The sequence below is a fragment of the Neofelis nebulosa genome, chromosome 3 (genome assembly GCF_028018385.1).
Source record: "Neofelis nebulosa isolate mNeoNeb1 chromosome 3, mNeoNeb1.pri, whole genome shotgun sequence".
In the NCBI taxonomy this organism is placed as follows: Eukaryota; Metazoa; Chordata; class Mammalia; order Carnivora; family Felidae; genus Neofelis; species Neofelis nebulosa.
Window position 1 is genome coordinate 39,597,410 of NC_080784.1, and position 21,590 is coordinate 39,618,999.

Consider the following 21,590-nt stretch of genomic DNA (forward strand, 5'->3'; position numbering starts at 1 on the left):
TTGTAAAGGAAAACAAACAGAAACAGGAGACAAAAACACACACACAAATAAAAGAAACAAATAAACAAAAACCAAAAAACTGAAAGCAATCCAAAAGCAAAAAACGAGAAATACTGGATACAAGTAAAGTACACAGTGGAGGCAATGCTTATAGAAGAGCACATACAAAGAGAGAAATGACGGGGGTGGGGAAAAAGAAAAAAAAATATTGACTAGGCAGAGAGACTAAAAGGCTTAATCCAGAGTGAAAGAAAGGAAAATAAGGAAGGAGGTGGGGAAAAAGAAATGGCAATAAAGTTACCCAAACTCTATGGCTTGATTATTCCAGAGAGAGAGAAAGGAATGTAAAGAAGGAAGTGTAGAACATGTATCAAGAGAATGGATTAAATATATCTGTTTAGACAAACCAACAACCAGAGTAATCAGCCTAGAGGAGGGAAGAGATAAGGAGGAGAAATGGTGGGGAGAATATATCTATATATCCAGAATTGACCAAGAATTAATTCAGGCAATGCTGCAGCACTGGTCTGGAGGAGCTGTCCAGCTGGTTCCACAGGGTCTGTCCAGCTCCAGTAGATACACAGTTACCCAGTGTGGAGGGGAGTGGTTTGGCGTAGGCTGGTACCACCTCCACTGTGGGCTCCATAGACTGTCCCTGAAACCCTGCCTTGTGGTAGTGGTGGGGGGTGGGGGTGAGGAATGGTGACCCCACAGTCTTTTCTCCAGGGACCCAATGGACTCCATTTGAGTCATCCTCACTGTGCCCTGGGCACAGACAGGGCAGTCCTTGTCACTCTGCCAACTCCCCTGACCCTGTGCTTGGCTAGGATTCAAAGACCCACTCTGTGTGCTCTGGCATTGGGGAACCGCCTCTCTGTGCAGCCCAATATGTGTTCCTGGCTGTCTTTGTGCCACAGCACTTCAGGGAGGACCCCCTTCTCCGACTGTGGACTATGCCACTGACCTCGCTGCGGAGCCCTGGGGGTGGTGGCTGTAGGCAGGCTTTGTCCTGTCCCACAGCATGTCAGGGAGAAGGCCGCTTTCTCCTACTGCGGATTGCACCCTTGACCTAGCCACTGAGCCTGGGGTGGTGGATGCAGGCAGGCTTTGTCCTATGGTGTAGCCCTCCAGGGAGGGCTTTCTCCTACTATGGATTGTGTCCCCAATCTACCACCCAACCCAGGGCTGGCTTCCCTCCTCCCCAGGTGTGCAAACAGGGAGTGGGCCCCAGTCCCAAGAAAGCCCCATAGTTAGAGATGAGATCCTCTCAGTCCCAGTCCAAGGTTTTTCTCTTGCCCAGATACAGTCCTACATTTCCCCAACTGCTCTTTCTCTTCCCTATGTCTCTCCACAGAAGGGGATCCTTCCCTTCCATGCCCACATGGCCATTTTATCTCCCCCAGTTTGCAATCACCCACCTATGGTCTCTCAAGTTGTCTCATTTTCTTCCTGGTAAGTTCAGTCTCTTCCTCCCAGTCTCTTGGGGTTCAAAGTCGTTTGGCTTCAGCACTTCTTTGTTTGAGAGACATGGGAAGTATGGATCCCCCTATATCTCTGCCATGTTGGTCCGGTATCCTAAAATAGAATTTCAAATTGCCACATGTGATTAGTGGCTACCATACTGAACAATACCTTTCTAAAGGACCAAGATAATAACAAAAGTAGAGAATACAGTGCTAAATACTTGTTAACCTTTATGTGCAGTCTGGGGTTTAGCAAAGTAACTTTCTCCAAAATTCTTTGAGTTAAATTACAAAATCAACACATTGTGGATTAACCAAGATATATGATAAAAGCACTATTCTTCCTGGGCCAGAAGCAGGAATAAAAAGCTGACAATTACCATTAACAGAATTAATATCATTGGTAAGGTAATGTTAGTTATTGTTATTATTTTTAGGGTTTGCTAAGGGTCAAGTACTGTGCTGTTTTATATGTGTTGTCTCATTTAAGACCCATAACAACCCCATGAGCTGGGTGTTGTTATTCACATTTTAATAGTGTGGAACTGGAATAGAGATTAGGTAACATGCCCAGGTTCACACAGTTAATAAGGTGCAGGGTATGGAGTTAAAGGAAGCTCCTTTGGATTCCACTATCTCTGTTCTTAACCATTTGTTCTACTGAGCAGCAGCAGTACATTTAGTACTGCCTAGTGTACTGTCCCCCCAAGACCCTGTGATTATACTGGGAAAGTGGCTCCTCAGTATGGAAAAGTGTTACAAATGATTTCAATGGAAAGGCATCACCTAATGCTAGTTTTTATTCCATCCAAAATGTATTTATTGAGCAGTTTCTTGGGATTCCAGGTACATGGCACAGTACCTCACCTGAGCAAGTATAGTTTTTTCCGCCCCTAAGAAGCTACGCAAAATTCAGATTATAATTTGACTTCCACTAGAGCATCTTACTAACCTAAAGATATTGATAAAATCCTCTTTTTGGCCAAAAAGAAGGGTAATTAGCAAGGAAATGCTACCCAAAGGGACCCCCTGTGTAGGGCTGCCAGATAAAATATAGGATACTCAGTTATATTTGATCTTCAGATAAACAACGAATACTGTTTTTTTATGTTTATTTATTTTGAGAGAGAGAGAACATGTTTGAGCAGGGGATGGGAGAGAGAGGGAGAAAGAATCCCAAGCAGTCTCCACGCTCAGCAGGGAAACCGATGCAGGGCTTAATCCCACAACTATGAGATCATGACGTGAGCCCAAATCAAGAGTTGGACGCTTAACTGACTGAACTGTCCAGGCATCCCAAACAATGAATGTTTTTTTATAGCATGATTGCATCTCAAGTATTGCATGGGATATACTTACACTAGAAAACTGTAATTCAAATGTAGTTGGGCATCCTATATTTTATCTAGCAACTGTACTGTAGGGAAACTGCCAGGTAAGAATTCCCTGGACATATTCTTTCAGGTCATAAAGGTCTCTCACAAATTTTAGTGGTGTGGCCAGAATTCAGTTGTAACTTAGGACAGAACTAAATTTAGTCAGGGAACGTTGCCTAGAAAAGGAAGGACAGATTGTCCTTAAAGTAAAGGTAGGCAAGTGAATTGACAGAAGGAGCCATTTCAGAAGGCTGAGCCTAAGGCGCATATCTCAGGCAGAGTCTATGCAGTGGGCCAGGAGGAAGACGCCTTACACAGAAGAAGAGAGTGCTGGAGTTTCCTGCTCACTTCTGCAAGGATTCTGGCCAGTTCAGCATCCATATCCTATTTCATAATTCAGTGGTCAAAGCTTGGTCTCTCTTCTTCATGACAACAGCTAACAGATGCAAGGGTCAATGGGCAGCATTGCATCAAGCACAACACAATAATGGCAGGAAACAGCCAGTTGCCCTTTGTGAGTACTAAAGGCTTCTGTAGCCAGTGAGTTATCCTAAAACAATGGTTCTCATTTTTGGCATCAGTATCACCTGGAGGGTTTGAGAAAGTACAGATAGCTGGGCCCCATCCCCAGAGTTTCTGATTCAATAGGTCTGAGATAGGATAGAGAATTTGTATTTCTTTTTTTTTAATGTTGATTTATTTTTGATGTGGGAGGTGTAGAGCAGAGAGACAGGGAGACACAGAATCTGAAACAAGCTCCAGGCTCTGAGCTGTCAGTACAGAGCCCGATGCAGGGCTTGAACTCACAAACACAAGAGCATGACCTCAGCCGAAGTCTGACACTTAACCGAGTCACCCAGTCATTTGTATTTCTAAAAAATTCTCAGGAGATGCTGCTAGTGCTGCTTGAGGGATCACATTTTGGGAACTGCTCTAAAGCAGTGCTTCTCAAGCTTTAATGTGCACCTGGGGATGTAATTTAAATGCAGAATCTTGGTAACTCACCAGGTCTGGGAAGGGGCCTAAGATTATACTTTTCCCACAAAGTTCAAGGAGATGTTACTAAGTTGCCAAGTTCCAAGGAAATGGTTCCCAAGCCCTGGTGCATGTTAGAAACACCCAGGCAACATCTAAAATTTCTGTTCATTCAGAATTCTGTGGGTGTGATCTAGGCATGTTGAGCTAAAAGGACTATTTCTATTGCCACTTCCTCCTGGGTGACATACGTATTCTTGTGAGTGGAGTCACTGCTTCTCAAAACTAAGGCTGACAAGAAAGGTTAGTGTTAGCTCTGACTTCTGTAGATCAAGATAGACGCTGTTGAGGAATTAACGTGTTGACGATCTGAAGAGATGGAACCTGATGTAGGCTTTTTCTCATCTGTAAACTGGGTACAATAATAGCGCTATATCATAGAATTTCATAAAGATTAAATGAGAGGATCCATGTTAAGTAGCCAGCATAGCACCAAGCACCTAAGTGCTCAGTTGTTACAATCCAACTACCCATCTGAGGTTTCTTATTTCTCAACATTTTAACTTCCCACATGGGTGCCACACCACATCTGAACTACTCTATTGGCAAGGGATTTGTGTGTTGTGGCCAGCTTTTAGTGGAAAGCTCTCCCTTCTAGTAAGTTCTCTTAGGTTCCAATAACCACTCCTGATTAAACCCCTTCAATTGCTAAAGCACAGCCCTTATCCCCCTTCCACATAGGACTCATTTAAACTTTTAAAACCAATATTCCTTAGTTCTGTCATGGCTAACCATCCCCAGTTCATGTGTTTCCTACATTTCTCTCATTACATTGTTCATAGTTTTGGGGTTTTTTTGTTTTTGTTTTTTTGTTTTTTGCCATCTTGATTGTTAATTTTGCATACCCTCTGGTTTGTTTACATCTCAAGTCTCAAGGCAGTTTCTCTGGCTGTAGTCTCATTAGTGTAGAGCAGTGTGCTTCACCTTTCTGGGATGGCACCAATATTTTTGGTGGCTACATCACTCTGTTCCTTGTAATTGAGTTTGCTGTGGGTTAAATCTGGAGGCTTTCTTTTCTATTTGCTTGTGATATACCAGATCCTAGCTTGACCTTGTAAAGTTTTTCTTTTAATAACCAAAGTGTAAAATCTTATGCTCTTACACTTTAATATTTCATATTGTTAATTTGTCCCTTTCTTGGCCTGTTGAGATTTTTTTGAATCCTGATTCTGTCTCTAGTAAAATCATTCTCTCCCAGCTTTATGACATGAACATTTTTAATAAACACATTTTTATAGTTTTAGTAAAGTTAGTAATTTAAATGTTGGACAGATGGAGCCAAAAGGTGAGCTTTGCAGCAGGACACTAGACATGCTCTTCCAGGTTGATAAGCATTCTTTAATTAGCACCATTCAAGTGGTTACACACCCACCAACACTGATATTTCACCACTTAGCCCAGACATATTTAAGACCACATTAAATTCTTTGTTGTGGCTCAGATCTTTTATCTAGTATTTTCTGATCTACTTAATCTTACAAAATAGGAAATACACATAGTCTGAAATGGTTTGTTCTTGAGAAGCCATGCTGACTTGCAGTAATGTTGCATCCTTATCATTCACTTTGTAATTATGCCCAGAATTAATATCAAGCTCACTAGTCTACAGCATCCAGAACTTACACTCTTCTCTAATATTAGAAAGACATATGCCAGTCTTCAGTATTTTCTATGGCTTACAATTTCTCAATAAAAATTGGGTGATTCAGGAGTCTCATTGGTAAATTTCACACTATCATGGAATAGAATTAATGTAGAGGTGAGACATTATTTATGGTTGATAGTTTTTTCATTGTATCTTTATTTCTCCTGGGTTTTAGCTTCTTGTCTTGAGGTTTCATCTTTTAATATTAATTTGTGCAACAAACAGTCCCAAAATAGACAAAACTCCTAGACTTAGAGGACAGAAAACTGGGCAATGAGGATTCATATTTGTTTCTTTTTCAAACTGTGATATAATTGACATTATAACATTATATTAGTTTCAGATGTACAATATGATTCAATATTTATGTAAGAGGATTCATGTTTGAGAGTCACACAGGGGATTTTAGTGGAAGCCACCCATCTCTCCCTTCCTCCCTACTCCAAGCTATTTATTTCTTTGAGATTTATACATAACATCAGTTTTCATCTCTGCCAGGCAGCAGTTTCATTCGTTATCAGCTATCTTGCTTCAGAAAGCCCAAATTGCCAAACATAAAACATCCTTTCAAATATTCAGAAGTTAGGTGATTAGGGGGGAATTTTATTTTTTCATTTTCCAAGTCAACAGATATCATTTTTAACATTAAGTTTGGTTATGATAACAAAGATATATACACTAGGCACCATAAAGCATGATCAGCATTTGCATTTTAGAGCAATAATTACCTTAAGTCCCTTTACTTTGATAAAAAGTGTTAGAATATGGGGATGCAAATGAGTTCTTGAAATTGCTATAAAAAGTTTTGTTCTTTCCCTGCTTAAAGCCCCCTGATGAAGACAGTGGGCCTCCTAAATCTCATCAACATCTTTGTGCAAACACGTGTTTTCACAGACGTCAATGAAGGTGAGTCAGAGTTAATAGTTTTGACTTTCTTACCCCTTAATCAAGTACCCTGGTGAAATCTCTCACTGTGGGTTTGTTGTTGTCTTTTTAATGCAAGAGGAGGTGTGGTGTATTGTTTTGATTTTGAAAGGTATTATACAGTTGCTTAAATAAGCAAATAAAATTATCCCCCTAAATGATTGAAATTTGTTAGATTTATTTCTTTCTAAAGTTTGTACATTTACATTTATCATATACATATTTTAAATCCTTCACTATTTCACATGATTTCTATTACATAAAAGCCACTTAAATCCAACAGATTTTGTTGTTGTAAAACAACAAATTATCCCCAACTTATAAAAACACAGGAACAGTTATATTCATGAACATTACACAATAGGGAAAAGTACTCTATATATCACAGCATCTATACATATCAGGTGACTCGCTTGTCTGTTTACATGGTTTAGGTTACTTCAACAACAAACAAGGTAATATTTATATACAACTATTTTAATAAAAAATAAAGCAATTGTAAAATGTAAACTTAATTTTCAAAATATTCTCTAAACACCTTAGCAATACCCACATAAATTACTGTTCCATTACAAAGATGACCACCATAAATGCCATAATTTTATAGGAGATGGCATTTCTTCAGTCTGGTGGGTGATAAGGAGGAACAGGTTTCCAGTACATAATTCAGTCTCACTAGCTTACTTAAGTCTGCTAATGCTGACAGTTGGGCTACTGAAAAGGAGTAGGCTGCTATTTTGTCACTAATTACTTTCACAATTTGCAGGGAGATATGGCACCAGGGCTGCAATGAAACTGCAATGATTGGTGGAGAAAACTTTGAAGGCAAAGGAATGTTGCACATTGGCAAATAGTTTGAGTCACAGTAAATATAACCCAGGTACTAGTTGGAAAAGTCAAAACCTTGTTTTATATTAAAGGATATAAACTACCACCCTTCTGCCTGTCCTACAGTAATCAAGGCTGACAGTATTGGTTCTCCACTTGTGTAAATTTTTGTTCTAGAAATGGGCTCCTAAAACTTGAGGTAGAAGAGAATGCAGGGAGGCATTTAGGCCTTTACCCAACAGCTCTCATCTGACTGAGCAGAAATGCTAAGCAATAAGCTTAGTGTTCTTTGACCCTTCCCACAGAACTGAAACATTACCCATTTTCAGAAATCTGGGTGCAAAGGCAAAGATATCATCCATCCCTTGGTAGAGCTCAATGTGCCAACCTGTTTCTTGCAAAGGCAAAATATATGGTCTTGGCTTCAGTCACAGAATTTTTAAAATACCTTTGTCATGTGTCATCCCCAGTGACTCAGTCATTCTCAGAGTTGACATCTTTCCTCAGCAGGGTCAACCCATTAGAAGAGCTGGATTCCTAAAGCTGGGGAATAGCACTGAAATCCAGGATGTGTTTGCTGCTCAGTAGAAGCCCAAGTGGAGTAGAAGGCCAGAAGAGAATCTCCTCTTTGCAGAGAGAATACATTATCACCCTCTGCAGTGCCCCAGTATTCAGAGGTCAGAGCAAGGAGCCTCAGACCTACAGTACTGTCCTTAGCTGAGCTTTCTTGTTAGGACTCTCCTGAGAGTGTCTAAAGACTTATCTATGCAAGCTCACAGGGAAATGGTAACTGAAGCCCCAAATTTCTCTCCATTGACCACCATTTTCAGGAATTGAAGTTAAAGTGCTTTTAATAACACTATTAGTGAGAATTTAGCTCTTACCCTGCAATGGGAAATATATTTTAGCTGGGTTCCTTCTCCTCTCTATCTTCACTGTCACTGCTGATGGAAAAGTGCTTAACTGTTCAGCATACTTTAATCTGAACTTTCTTACCAGTACAGCTTGAAGGGGAATGTGGACAATTCACACCAATGTTCCTACAGTGTTTTGTTCCTTCTCCATTTGTGCTCCTTTCTCAAAGTAATGATCTCCAGAGCACGCAGCATTGCCACCCCAGAAAATTCAGCCTTCTGGAATGTCCCCATGCTACTGCGGGATGTTGGAGGGCTTCTACTTGTGAACTATAAGAAAGCCTTCAATTTGGTGGATGTGATATATATCCCCTCACATATTTGTTAATGCAATACTTGTCAAAGTCAGACACAAGAGCTCAACTCCTCTCTAGCCCTTAGAAAACATTCCTGTGATACAGTTTCCACCCCCTTAATTCATCACCTCTTCTACACTCTGGCCCTTTGTGTCTTAAGTTTGTATAACTTAAAACATTCACTATGTGTACATGTGTGCAAGCGTATGTACACATGTGAGAGGCCCAGATATGTGAAACTTTCCCCTTACACACCTAAGGGGACAGTAAACTGGTTCTGAATCTCTCAGGAGCGGAGGACTGACCACATATATGTCTATTCTAAATGGAAGTCAACCAGCTCACACACTCCTCCCCAAAGCCCCCTGACTTCAATTTGGTCTAATTAGTCTTGTTTCTAAACTAAAAAAGTATCCTAATGACATTAAAAAGTCAATGTGCATATATACTCTGATACAGTGTATATTACTGTCCATGCCAAATGGTTACTTGGCTTTATAACCTACATGGCTTTATATTAAAAGTCCAAACATTTCAAATGATTAAGGCCCAAAATGAAACTTTATTTTTGCTACTCCTTTAGTATATGCTTTCTGAATCAAATGAATGTTTTTTCAATTCATTATAATTTTTAGAAAGAAATACACTCTTGCAGAACAAAGACCCTGCTGATCAGTCAGAGTGAATTCACTGCATGTCAAGAACAAATTAGGAAATATGATATATTTGCAAAAAGTTTGAGACTGTAGAGTTAATTAAAAAAACTCCAATGTAACTACCAACAGCAGCCTAGAGCTAAAGATTAGTCTTTCATTCCATAACTCCAATTCTCTGAATCAGATACAAAGAATAGGAGACAGTATGTTTAAAAATATACTGTACTCAACCACTCACTCAAACACACTCAGTTGCTGCTTTAAATATACCAAACATGCTGAATAATACACATTTAATCTATTATCTATTTACACACTGTGAGATAAGCAGTAAGCTCAAATAACTAAGGCCGGTGGCTCTTTGGGGAGAGGCAGGAAGAGACCTAAGTATAAAAATATTAAATAAAGATTTAACCTAGTCCATAGCCTGCCCTAAAATTCTTTCACTTGTGACACTAGATGCTAATTTGTACAACTGCAAACCTAGAATATAGTACCTGATCTTGGGAAGCCCTGATATACTTTAGCAATGTAATATTCTTTAAAGTAAAGAGGGTAAGGAGGTGGTGCAAGAAGGGTGGTTCCATCTACTGTAAAATAGACACAGGCACAAAAATGATACTGTGGGCACTTATTTAATTCTTCTGAAAGCTCTATTTGTCTGGACTAATTACAACAATAAAGAACGTGTGCTTTAAAGCACCACATTTTGTAATAAGCCCAAAATTGTCAGTTTGATTTTATGGTTAAGTACTCAGAATACCAAAGTTGTTAAGACTGTATAGGATGCCTATTTTTTTTCTTTCTGTAGATCTCAAGTTATAATGAGCTACTTCCTTAGTATTGTACACAGTACACTGAAAGAGTTTCACGAAGTTAGTTCAGGGTCATTTTCACCCTGGTGGTTCAAAGATCAAAGATGGAATTTTCTAACATAAAGTCTTATTAAAAAGCTAATCAAAATATCATTTAAGTTTAATAAAACAGTACCACTATATATACTTTCAATAACTGCATTATATAATCAATCCTATGAGGTTTTTACTTGCTTTTCATATCATACTGGTTATTAAAAATAAATTTGATATACATACACCATATACTGATATACAGTCTACACATTGATACATATACACATATATATACAACTATAAATACCCACAATACAACATTGGCAGGTGACAGAAAGCATTTCTTTTGATGTCTGACAAACTATCTATATGAATATTCTCCAAAAGCCTGCAATACTACAGATACACACATAAATTACAAAGAACAAGCCAAGGACATTTAAGGAAATTGTATATACAATTACTTAACTTGCAATATTTTCTTGCTGTTACATTCAAGTCAACAAACTATCATGCAGATTCAAGTATTTACTGACATTCTCTCTGTGAAGATATTCTCTTTGCATGCAAAGGGGCATTATGTCCTAAGCAGAATGCTGCACACTTGTTTTTGGATACTATAGGTACAAAAGGAGAATGGCAATGGCTTTGGACTTCAGTTTCCCTTTAAAAGTGAGACATTGAAAAGGAATCTGAGAGGAAAAGCAATGACAAAGTACCTCCCTATCACTTGTTGGGATTATTTTGTGGTGAACTACTGACCTTTAAAGTCCTCCAAGTGACTTGACAGTATAAAATGTCAAAAGGCTGATGGAAATATCTGTTGACCTGAAGCAGACTAGTGGCCTGACCTGGCCTAGGAGAAGAGACAGCCAGAAAACTTTGGGGCAAGGTAGACCCAGAAGCTCATCTGCCTACAAAGCTGACTGATCTTTTTTTCTTGTCAGAGTAACTTCGATGTTGAGAAAAGCAGATGCTATTTAAACCCAAAGTCACACTATTAATCATTAACTAAACTCTACTTTTAACAAGTTTTAGGATACCACTTTGGTTCTTTGTTTAACAGTATTAATTTTACAACTGGAAAAAATGTCATTTGAAAAGTAAAGATATTGTTCGCTGCTGAAATTAAGGAAGGTGGCTACCAATGTGCTGTAAACTTGACCAGGTCCCTAAGAGCTAAAGTAAAGAAATTTGGACCTACAAGACTAAGAAACTCCCTGTGAAATCTGGCTTAAAAAAGCTTAACTAGGGGGCGACTGGCTGGCTTAGTCGGTGGAGTGTGCTACTCTTGATCTTGGGATCGTGAGTTCGAGCCCCACATTGGGTGTAGATATTACTCAGAAATAAAATCTAAAAAAAAAAAGAAGGCTTTATTGATGACTACAAGGTAAATTCCAAATAAATTAAAATTCCAATGACAACTAACTATATCCAAGAAAGTCTTGCTAGTAAGACAATAGAGAAACTTCTTAAAGGTCAATTTTCTTCCCATTGTCTATGATTAGGAGTAAAGGCAGAGAAACGGTACAACTCATAGCCAAATCAGGCCCCGCCTTACTTAAGAAAAGCTTCTCAAGCTTTTTATATCAGAGGGAGTAGCAGGCAAGGGCCAGCAGAAAACTCTACAACTTTGTGTTTAGGCAGCAAAGGGCCTCCTTTACTGCTGGTTATATAAATTCTTCTCCAGCCTCAGATGTTCTGTGGTTTGGCCACAGGGTGAAATACAAACTCAAGAGACCACCTATAGCTTGGCCTTAGAAAGCCAGCCAATTTTGCTTTTCCAGAATGAATTCTCTCAATCACTTCTGACTGAGGACAGAAATCCTCATCTTCTGAATTAGGATAACAGAAGTATAGACGTTCTTGTACAGTTGCTTTCTACCTTCTTTACCGAAGAACAATAGGAACTACAGTTCTACCAGAGGACTCTCTAACATGTTGGTTTTACTTGAGATTAATTAAAATACATGGAAGTATTGCTTGGTTTAACTAGGCATTGCTAAGAGTTACCAAAATGTTTCTAAAAAGCACACTTCAAACAATGGCTATGGCATGGCAATAAAATGAGGACTCTGCATGCTAGTAATTAAGTTTTGATTGCTAACAAGGGATTTCTGAGACCTCCTGTGAAAGTCAACATGTGAGGTGGAGAAACAAACCCCAAAACACTCAAAGATTTTATACATGGACCACTTCTATGGTCAATTTGCAACAAGACTACCATCAAGATGTTTTGATGACTATCAAGACTTTCTATATAAAAAATAATATTACGTGTATTTATGTGAAGGAGAACAATAATTTATCACATGGAGAGAAATCCCAAGGCTCCTGATGCTAAGGTATGGGTGAGGAGTGGGGATGGGAAGAGGGGGAGTACCTTTAGAAGGTAAGGAGGAGGTGAGCAGGCTTGGAATAGCTGTGAAAGGAAATGTCTTCAATTTCTTCTGACTTGATACTATAGGAAAGAAATGATCACAAAGGAAAATGTGGTTGGCTATGGGCAAGACTCTTAGAATCTAGTTGAATCAGGGGCCATTTCCTCCTATTACTGGATAAACTCTTGGTCTGCTAGGTGCACTGACAACAGACAGAGGTATTCTCAACCCATCCCGGGCAGATAGGCAACATCATGCCAAGACAATCTGGGATTCTGGCTCAAAGAAAAACCTTCTGCAGTTGTTTTTAAAAGAGAAACTGCAAACACAGCTTCAAAGTTTCCTTCTCACCCATTTATCTATTAGCATATCCAGAAATTCCTGTAGCTAACATTAGTGAGTTGTATAATAGGAATAATGCTGTAATGGTGCTGATTCTAACTGAGCATTTTAGAACTACTCTAAATGTCAGAAATACTGTAGCATGGTACCATTTCATGTCTATTATATACTGTAAGTAAAATACATAGAGACATTCTATATACACAGACACAGTCACACTGTTGACAAACACATTCAAGCCAATCAGGGATGTTTATTTTTCTTTAGTTACTGAAGCTCAGAGATGACATGGCTAGGTATTTCTCTCTTGCTTGGTATAAATATATTATACAGAAAACAAACACACTAATTATTCAGATTCAAGGAAGAAAGATGATTTCTCCTTTGTGCAAATCTTGGATTTGGTCAGAAGCTACAAAAATGAATCAGGTGCACGGGGCCATGTCGTAATTACCTTGTTTTTCGGTTTTGACACACAAATTTAGTCATTGTCTTTACATAAACAAGATAGACGGTTAGGGTGAGTTTTTCAAAGGTATGGCAAAAACTTCTCACAAAGCAAGCAACTACAACCTTAGAGAAGGGTTTCTCTCTTTTGGGCAGTAGCAAATATGGGCATTTATATAGGTAAAGTAAATGTTATTACTAATCTTATAATTAAGATTATAATTACTTAATCTTATAATTAAGTGCTGGTACATCAGAACAATATACTACTAGAAACCACCATGGTTTAATAGCAGATTTTCTCTAATTCACTGGAACCATGCTATTCCTGCAGAGTCCCTGTTTCTTTGGTCATAGTGCCTTTAATAAACTGAGTAGAACTAGAGCAAACTGTGTGGGAGGTAAAAGAGTATTCAAAGTTTTTCCATTAGTTCAGAAGTCATGGAGATTATCGTTTTAAGGATCACAAACATTCAAGGTTTCAAAATCAGAAAGTTCTAACTCAGGGCTCAATTTTCACTTTTTCTTCCACTACACGAGAATATGTTGTCACCCTAAATTTCAAAGGGACCAGCACTGGAACAAATTCGTGACTGTAACTATTCTGAATAGATAGAAAATACTGACTTAAAATTAGGTACTTTTTTTAGGAGAAAGTTCAGTAGCAGCAGAATGAACTGGCTATCAAAGAGATCATGAGATAAGAATAAACTAACTCTACATATACAACCAGTAGATTCCTCAGTTTTCCAGCCACAATTCATTTAGATATTATTACTTTCAGATTTATTTTAAAGAATCACATTGTTGAACAACTGCAGCTACTGTTTCCTCTTAATTTGTTTTGTTAAAAACAAAAGGGGTTTCATTTCAACATTATGTTTTTTAAGAAGACCCCAATATTTTTACAACCAGGAGATAACACCATGCTTATATATATATATATATATATATATATATATATATATATATATGTATATGTATATATGTATATGTATATGTATATATGTATACATATATATATGTATACATATATACATATGTGTATACATATATATATATGTGTGTGTGTGTGTATATATATATATATATATATATATATATATATGAACATAATTCCTGAATGGCAGAGTACTGATAGACAGAGATGATTCTGGATTCCTAGCCTAGACCTTGAAGTGAGGTAATAATTTCCTGCACACCAGCCACATGCCTACTACTGCAGCTCCCCAAGAGTCGATTATTGCCACCACCCTTTAAGAAACAAAATGAACTTGGTGTCGTTTTTCCACAATCTTCAATGGCAAAAAGATTCCACTTCCTATTTCCTTCTTTGGCTGAAATGAAATCAACACTTCAAGGAAGCTAATGCACTTCTTTAGTTCTCCAGTCCTCCCATCTTGTTAACACCCTCTTTTCTATGTTTCCAGCAGGGTCAGGACTCAACAGTAAGTGCAAAGATATATGCATACCTGCATCACAGTGGACCATCTTGCTTCCCAGAATTATAATTCTTAATTGAATTTCTGCCAGTGCTCAATTCCACCTCTGTGACTGAGCAACATTTCACGTATAAAGGCTTATATTAACCCTGGCTAGAATTTACTCAACTACCAAGTTTGTCCAGTTAAATGTTTCACAATGATTTACATTTTTTAACCTTAGAAAAGTGTAATAGCTGATTTGACAATACATAAAACAACTGAGCAGAGTGCAAACAAGAAAAAATAAACAAAGAAAAAGTGACACATAATTCATTCTGAAATCATGATCCCCCTCCCCTTCACAAAAAAAGGTGCATTAGTCATCAAGTAGCAAAAATCATCAAAGCAAAGTAATCAAGAGCAAAGAGACAATCAGTACAGAAACTAACAAAACTATACAATAGAAAAGGTTACTAATGCACCATTTAGTCACAAACTTTTTAAAAATATATTCACGGGTTTACCAGAAAGATCTTGAAAAACTCTGTTTTGCTCCATGACCAGTACCTCCTGGTCACAGATCGATTCTAAGTAACTTTTTGCTTAATGCTTGGTGTTTCAGGTCGGTGATCTTTCCTCTCTGACACATTACGCTTGACCTTGGCTGTGACTGGAGATGAATCTGGGTTCAGTGAAGGACTTGAATGTGACTTCTTCAGTCCTGCAGCCTCAATTTCATTGTTACTCAGGAGCTCCTTGCCTCCTTCTTTTAGAATGCTGACATAAATTTCATAACGGGTTTTCTGGAAGGAAAGTCAGAGAAGAATAGTAGTCAGTACACTATTCATAAATGCATAGCAGAATCATGCTTCCTGAACACACAGGCAGAAGAATGGTGTAAACTGGAGGAGCTATAACCTCTGGTTTTGGGGAAGTGGATGGCTCCTATGGCTCAGTGGTATAGTCACTTGAACTTCCCTCATGTGACCTAGGCCTTCACTTCAGTCTAGCTCGGATATGGTTGTTTACTCTCTTCCCTACTCCCTCTACAAAGATTCAACTTGAGGAATCTGTCAATGGTGAATCCAGTCTCTGGTTTCCTACATGACAACAATACTGTAGAAGCTGCTCTGGGTTTCCTGCCATTGCTTTTATGTTAGGATCACGAATTTCTCAGAGCACTATGGTTTCTCACAAAACTTCAAATTACTTTCTGATGTTTTTCTCAATTGTACAAATTTTTTTTCATCAACTATTTCTTGAGTATCTATTATGATTTAAACAGCTCCTAGATTCTCCTAACTCTGTGTATCTTTGTCTAGAAATAACTGAAGTGAACATTGCAGAGATTTTTTTTTCTCTAACCCTAATTGGTGCTTTTTTGGTTTGATCTAGGTCTATAAACTATAGAACTGTATACTATACTATGTACTACATATATATATGCATATATGTATGCAAATTACAGATAGGTCTCAGATTCTTGATTTGATGGATTCTAGTCAAAATAAGACTTTCACCATACTGCTTTGACACACGAATGATTTATAAGAAAGCCCAAAGTGTTCTAGTTCTTTTGTTTTTACATTAAAAAAAATGTTTATTTACTTTTGAGAGAGAGACAGAGCACGAGTCGGGGAGGGGCAGAGAGAGAGGGAGACATAGAATCTGAAGCAGGCTCCAGGCTCCCAGCTGTCAGCACAGGGCCCAACGTAGGGCTCAAACTCATGAGCTCTGAGATCAGGACCTGAGCTGAAGTTGGACGCTTAATCGACTGAGCCACCCAGGCACCCCTAAAGTGTTCTATTTCTTTTTAATGTTTATTTATTTTTGAGACAGAGAGAGACACAGCATGAATGGGGGAGGGGCAGAGAGAGAGGGAGACACAGAATTGGAAGCAGGCTCCAGGCTCTGAGCCATCAGCCCAGAGCCCGACGCGGGGCTCGAACTCATGAACCGTGAGATCATGACCTGAGCTGAAGTCGGACGCTCAACCGACTGAACCACCCAGGCGCCCCTAAAGTGTTCTATTTCTAAACAAGATGACTTTTCAGTTATAAATTGTCCCAACAAATGCAGGCAAATTCTGTTATGACTGTCAGTCTTTTAAGGATTTTCCTGATCAGACTGAGATTATGTACATCTTAGTTTTAAGTTAATAATTATGAAGTTGAAGCTACTTGAGGTCACTCTTTTAAACTGTTTTTGTTCAAGAGTGGGAAAGAGCTTCTAGTAATTAAGCTTGCTCTGGGTTTGGTCAGTATCTATGTGGGGATGCCAAGCTTTGCTTGATGGTGATAATGTAGTTTATATGGAGTGCTCACATGCTAATTTCAGGTCATTAATACAATAACCATATAAAATTGGTACATTATTATCCCTGTTTTACAATAAAGGAGATAGAGGCAGAGAGAAGTCTAAACTCAGAGTTTTCAAAGAAGTAAAGCTGGGATTTGACGTCAAGAAATCTGACTCCAATCCACCAATAATGAAGCAACAGAAAGAGAAATAAAGAAACTGATCCCATTCACAACTGCACCAAGAACCATAATATACCTAGGAATAAACCTAACCAAAGATATAAAAGATCTGCATGTGAAAACTATAGAAAGCTTATGAAAGAAAATGAAGATACGAAGAAATGGAAAAACATTCCATGCTCATGGACTGGAAGAATAAATATTGTTAAAATGTCAATACTACCCAAAGCAATCTACACATTTAATGCAATCCCAATCAAAATTGCACCAGCATTCTTCTCAAAGTTAGCACAAACTATCCTAAAATTTGTATGAAACCACAAAAGACCCTGAATAACCACAGTAATATTGAAGAAGAAAACCAAAGTGGGAGGCATCACAATCTCAGACTTTAGCATCTACTATAAAGCTGTAATCATCAAGAGAGTATGGTATTGGCACAAAAACAGACACATAGACCAATGGAATAGAATGGAGAACCCAGGATTGGCCAACAATCTTTGACAAAGCAGGAAAGAATATCCAATGGAAAAAAGACAGTCTCTTTAGCAAATGGTGCTGGGAGAACTGGACAGCAACATGCAGAAGAATGAAACTAGACCATTTTCTTACACCATACACAAAAAAAATTCAAAATGGATGAAGGACTTGAATGTGAGACAGGAAACCCTCAAAACCCTAGAGGAGAAAGCAGGAAAAAACCTCCTTGACCTCAGACACAGCAATTTCTTACTTGACACATTTCCAAAGACAAGGGTATTAAAAGCAAAAATGCACTATTGGGACCTCATCAAGATAAAGAGCTTCTGCACTACAAAGGAAACAATCAACAAAACTAAAAGGCAACCGATGGAATGTGAAAAGATATTTGCAAATGACATCTCAGATAAAGGGCTAGTATCCAAAATCTATAAAGAACTCACCAAACTCCACACCTGAAAAACAAATAATCCAGTGAAGAAAAGGGCAGAAGACATGAATAGACACTTCTCCAAAGAAGACATCCAGATGGCCAACAGACACATGAAAAGATGCTCAATGTCACTCTTCATCAGGGAAATACAAATCAAAACCACACTGAGATAACACCTCACGCTGGTCAGAGTGGCTAAAATGACCAAATCAGTAGACTATAGATGCTGGTGAGGATGTAGAGAAGCGGGAACCCTCTTGCACTGTTGGTGGGAATGCAAACTGGTGCAGCTACTCTGGAAAACAGTGTGGAGATTCCTCAAAAAATTAAAAATAGAACTACCTATTACCCAGAAATAGCACTGCTAGGAATTTACCCAAGGGATACAGGAGTGCTGATGCATAGGGGCACATGTACCCTAATATTTATAGCAGCACTTTCAACAATAGCCAAGTTATGGAAAGAGCCTAAATGCCCATCAACTGACGAATTGATAAAGAAGATGTGGTTTATATATACAATGGAATACTACTTGGCAATAAGAAAGAATGAAATCTGGCCATTTGCAGCAACGTGGATGAAACTGGAGGGTATTATGCTAAGTGAAATAAGCCAGCAGAGAAAGACAGATACCATATGTTTGACTCATACGTGGATCCTGAGAAACTTAACAGAAGACCATGGGGGAGGGAAAGGGGAAAAAAAAGTTACAGAGAGGGAGGAGGAAAACCATAAGAGACTCTAAATACTGAGAACAAACTGAGGGTTGATGGGGGGAGGGGAAAGTGGGTGATGGGCACTGAGGAGGGATGAGTACTGGGTGGCATGAGTACTGGGTGTTGTATGGAAACCAATTTGACAATAAATTATATTTAATTAAAAAAAAAGAAATCTGAATCCAGAACCCATTGTCTTAAGAATATATTTTCTCTCTGGATATGAATATATATATCTATACCTAATATAGATATAGATATAGATATAGATATAGATATAGATATAGATACAGATAGATACATATATATATACATGTATATATACATGTATATATATATGTATCTATATAGATATAGATACAGATAGATACATATACATGTATATATATATGTATCTATATGTATCTATCTATATCTATATCTATATCTATATCTATATCTATATCTATATATTTTAGGATGACTAGTCTGACAGAGGCTGTTCGTGTAACCAATTTAAAGGCATTTTCAACCTCCTCTACTCCTATGTTCCTCCCACTACAAAGGTAACTCCCACTAAAAAACATGAATGCTTTCCCAGCCCCATGTGCAGCTAAGATGGATCATGTGATAGTCTTGCCAATGAGATGTAAGGAGAAGTCTAATGGGGAGCTTCTGGGAAAGTAGTCTGGCTTTCTCATAAAGAGGCCAGGCTTTAGGTGCAAGCTCCCTTTTCTCTTATCTCTTCCTTGACATGCATGTGATTGCTATAATGGTACCTTGTGCACCGGGGCAACAGGCATGAAGACAAAAGGACCACATGCTAACTTGAGGAAAAATGGAAAGAAACAGCCTGGGTTCTTGATGATACAATGAGCTGGATCCAACTCCATGATTCCCTACCACCTCTGAATATCTTGTTAAGTATGAATAATAAATATCCTTAGGGTTTAAGCCATTAAGGCATTGTCAAATGCAGCTAAAAGCATTACTGATACACATTCTAATCTTAATAAAGTAACAAAGTAAATGAATAAAATACGAAGCTTATCTCTGAAAGCTACAAAAAGGCTTAGTAAGGGCATTTGTAATAAAAATGTCATCAGTATTACACATCAGTCTGTGCATCAGTGAAATCGGGGGATTAACCAGACATCTAAAGGGCATACTAGATCAAAGGTAATACAATCAAAATATTAAAACTCTGTTGACTAGTAATAAATTTACACTTAAAAAAACCCAGTTTCCTTTTGATCAAGAATATTCCAGTCATGTTTACATGGTTCCAGTGGATGAACCTGTTCATGATAATTCCAGTAAAGTACCCTTGGACTGATTTATTTGGGGGAAGAGATCAGTCTGTGAATGAAGCTTAGCAAAGGAATTCCCGTCACCTGAGTTTTCCGGTTATATTCTATCACAGCTTCACAAATGGATCGAACCCATGAATCCAGTGGCCGAAAAAGAGATGCATGTCAAATACTGAGAACACTGGTGGGGAGAGGGCTGAGTCCTGCATAAGTGAATCGTGACTGGTGGGGACAGCGGGGCAACAGGCGTGAGCATTCCCCCCACAGCATGGGAAAACCGAAGGTCCGGCGCCCGGCGCCCAGCTCCCATTCCCCGCTTCCTGCCATGCAGGGACGCTGGCTGCCACCAATGTTCAGTTTAGCGTGCTGTGTGAATGAGAAGAGCCTAGGCCTCTAGATACAGGAGGCTAGGATTTCATCAGCTCTTTGATTAGAACACCAAAAGGCGGGCACTTCTCCTATGGCTGTCACGCCATTCCTGCTGACCAGTTAAAGCATGTGCGAAACAGAGGACTCGTGTGTTCGCGGTAAATGAGGTATGATCAAGGCGCCTTCTTCAGGAATTAGGCAGTTCGTGAGATATGAACTGTTTTAGTCTGTCCAGGTATTGTGCGTAAAGTTCTATGTCATTGTGTACAGCCCCTTCCACCTAGAGGGGCTCCACCCCCCGGGGACCGCGCTCGTAAATGGCCAGGCTGTGGGAGAAGAGTTTTAATACTTTGATTGTCTGGTTGGTCTAACACAGAGCCTAGCTGACTTTCCTTCTGTGAAGACCTCCTTGTAGGGCTTTTTTAAAGTACTTGTACATATTTGCAATTGCATTGTGCATAGATTCTTAATGGGTAGTTTTCTTTTGTCAGGCTACAAGACAAACTGCAGACCCCTCGTTTGTAATGTAAATGATTGAATACATTTTGTTAATGTTTTTATTCCTATGCTTTGCTATTAAAATTTTGTTATAACATTTCCAAGACAAAAAAAAAAAAAAGAATCACAAGTTTATGCTTTTAAGAATTTATGTAATTAAAACTTCACTAAACTAATCTTTTCAGTTTAGGAGTTACTTGGGTTTTGACACTGTTGCTGCACCGAGTAAGCCTCAGAAACAGAAGACACTTAAAAATTGCTACACTGATCATCTTGGTTGGGGGTTTGGGTTTGGGGGTTCCTTGGTTTTATTTTCATTTTTCTTTTCAAATTTAAAAGCCTTAAATGCACTGTAAGCCTCAGATTGTTGTACAGCAGGATTGTGAATGATTGCCAGTCTTTGTACCGTGATGTGGAGACAGCATGGTGGTTGGCCATGGAATAAAGGAAGCATGGATCAGAAAAAAATAAAGAAATAAAAAAATAAAGGGCATACTAGTTCTAATGTCATATTCATTCTAAAAATTTATTATTTTAATCTTTTCCTAACTTCTTGGTGGCAAGATTGAAGTACAGGAAAGTACTCCCAATATGAACAACCTTTAGTAAAACGATCTAAAGGCAGTTTGAAAATAGATTCAGAAAACCCGTAGAAGGCATATTATTTCATGAAGCTGGGGTATTTACCTTAAAAATTTTTTTTTAACATTTATTTATTTTTGAGAGACAGACTGAGATAGAGC

At 38.5% G+C, this 21,590-nt stretch overlaps 1 protein-coding gene across 20 annotated transcripts in view; it reads right to left on the bottom strand.

The window, feature by feature from the left end:
- Nucleotides 1-15,048: 15,048 nt before the first annotated feature.
- Nucleotides 15,049-21,590, bottom strand: part of PSD3 (pleckstrin and Sec7 domain containing 3) — a 747,126-nt gene continuing 740,584 nt past the window's right edge. For 17 of the 20 annotated variants that reach the window (XM_058720427.1, XM_058720429.1, XM_058720426.1 and 14 more), the window contains one exon: nucleotides 15,049-15,385. In XM_058720427.1, coding sequence (XP_058576410.1) covers nucleotides 15,170-15,385 — 216 coding nt within the window. In that variant the 3' untranslated portion in view covers nucleotides 15,049-15,169. The remainder of the gene's footprint in view (nucleotides 15,386-21,590) is intronic. The other 3 variants (XM_058720432.1, XR_009259079.1, XM_058720434.1) reach the window with 3 other exon arrangements.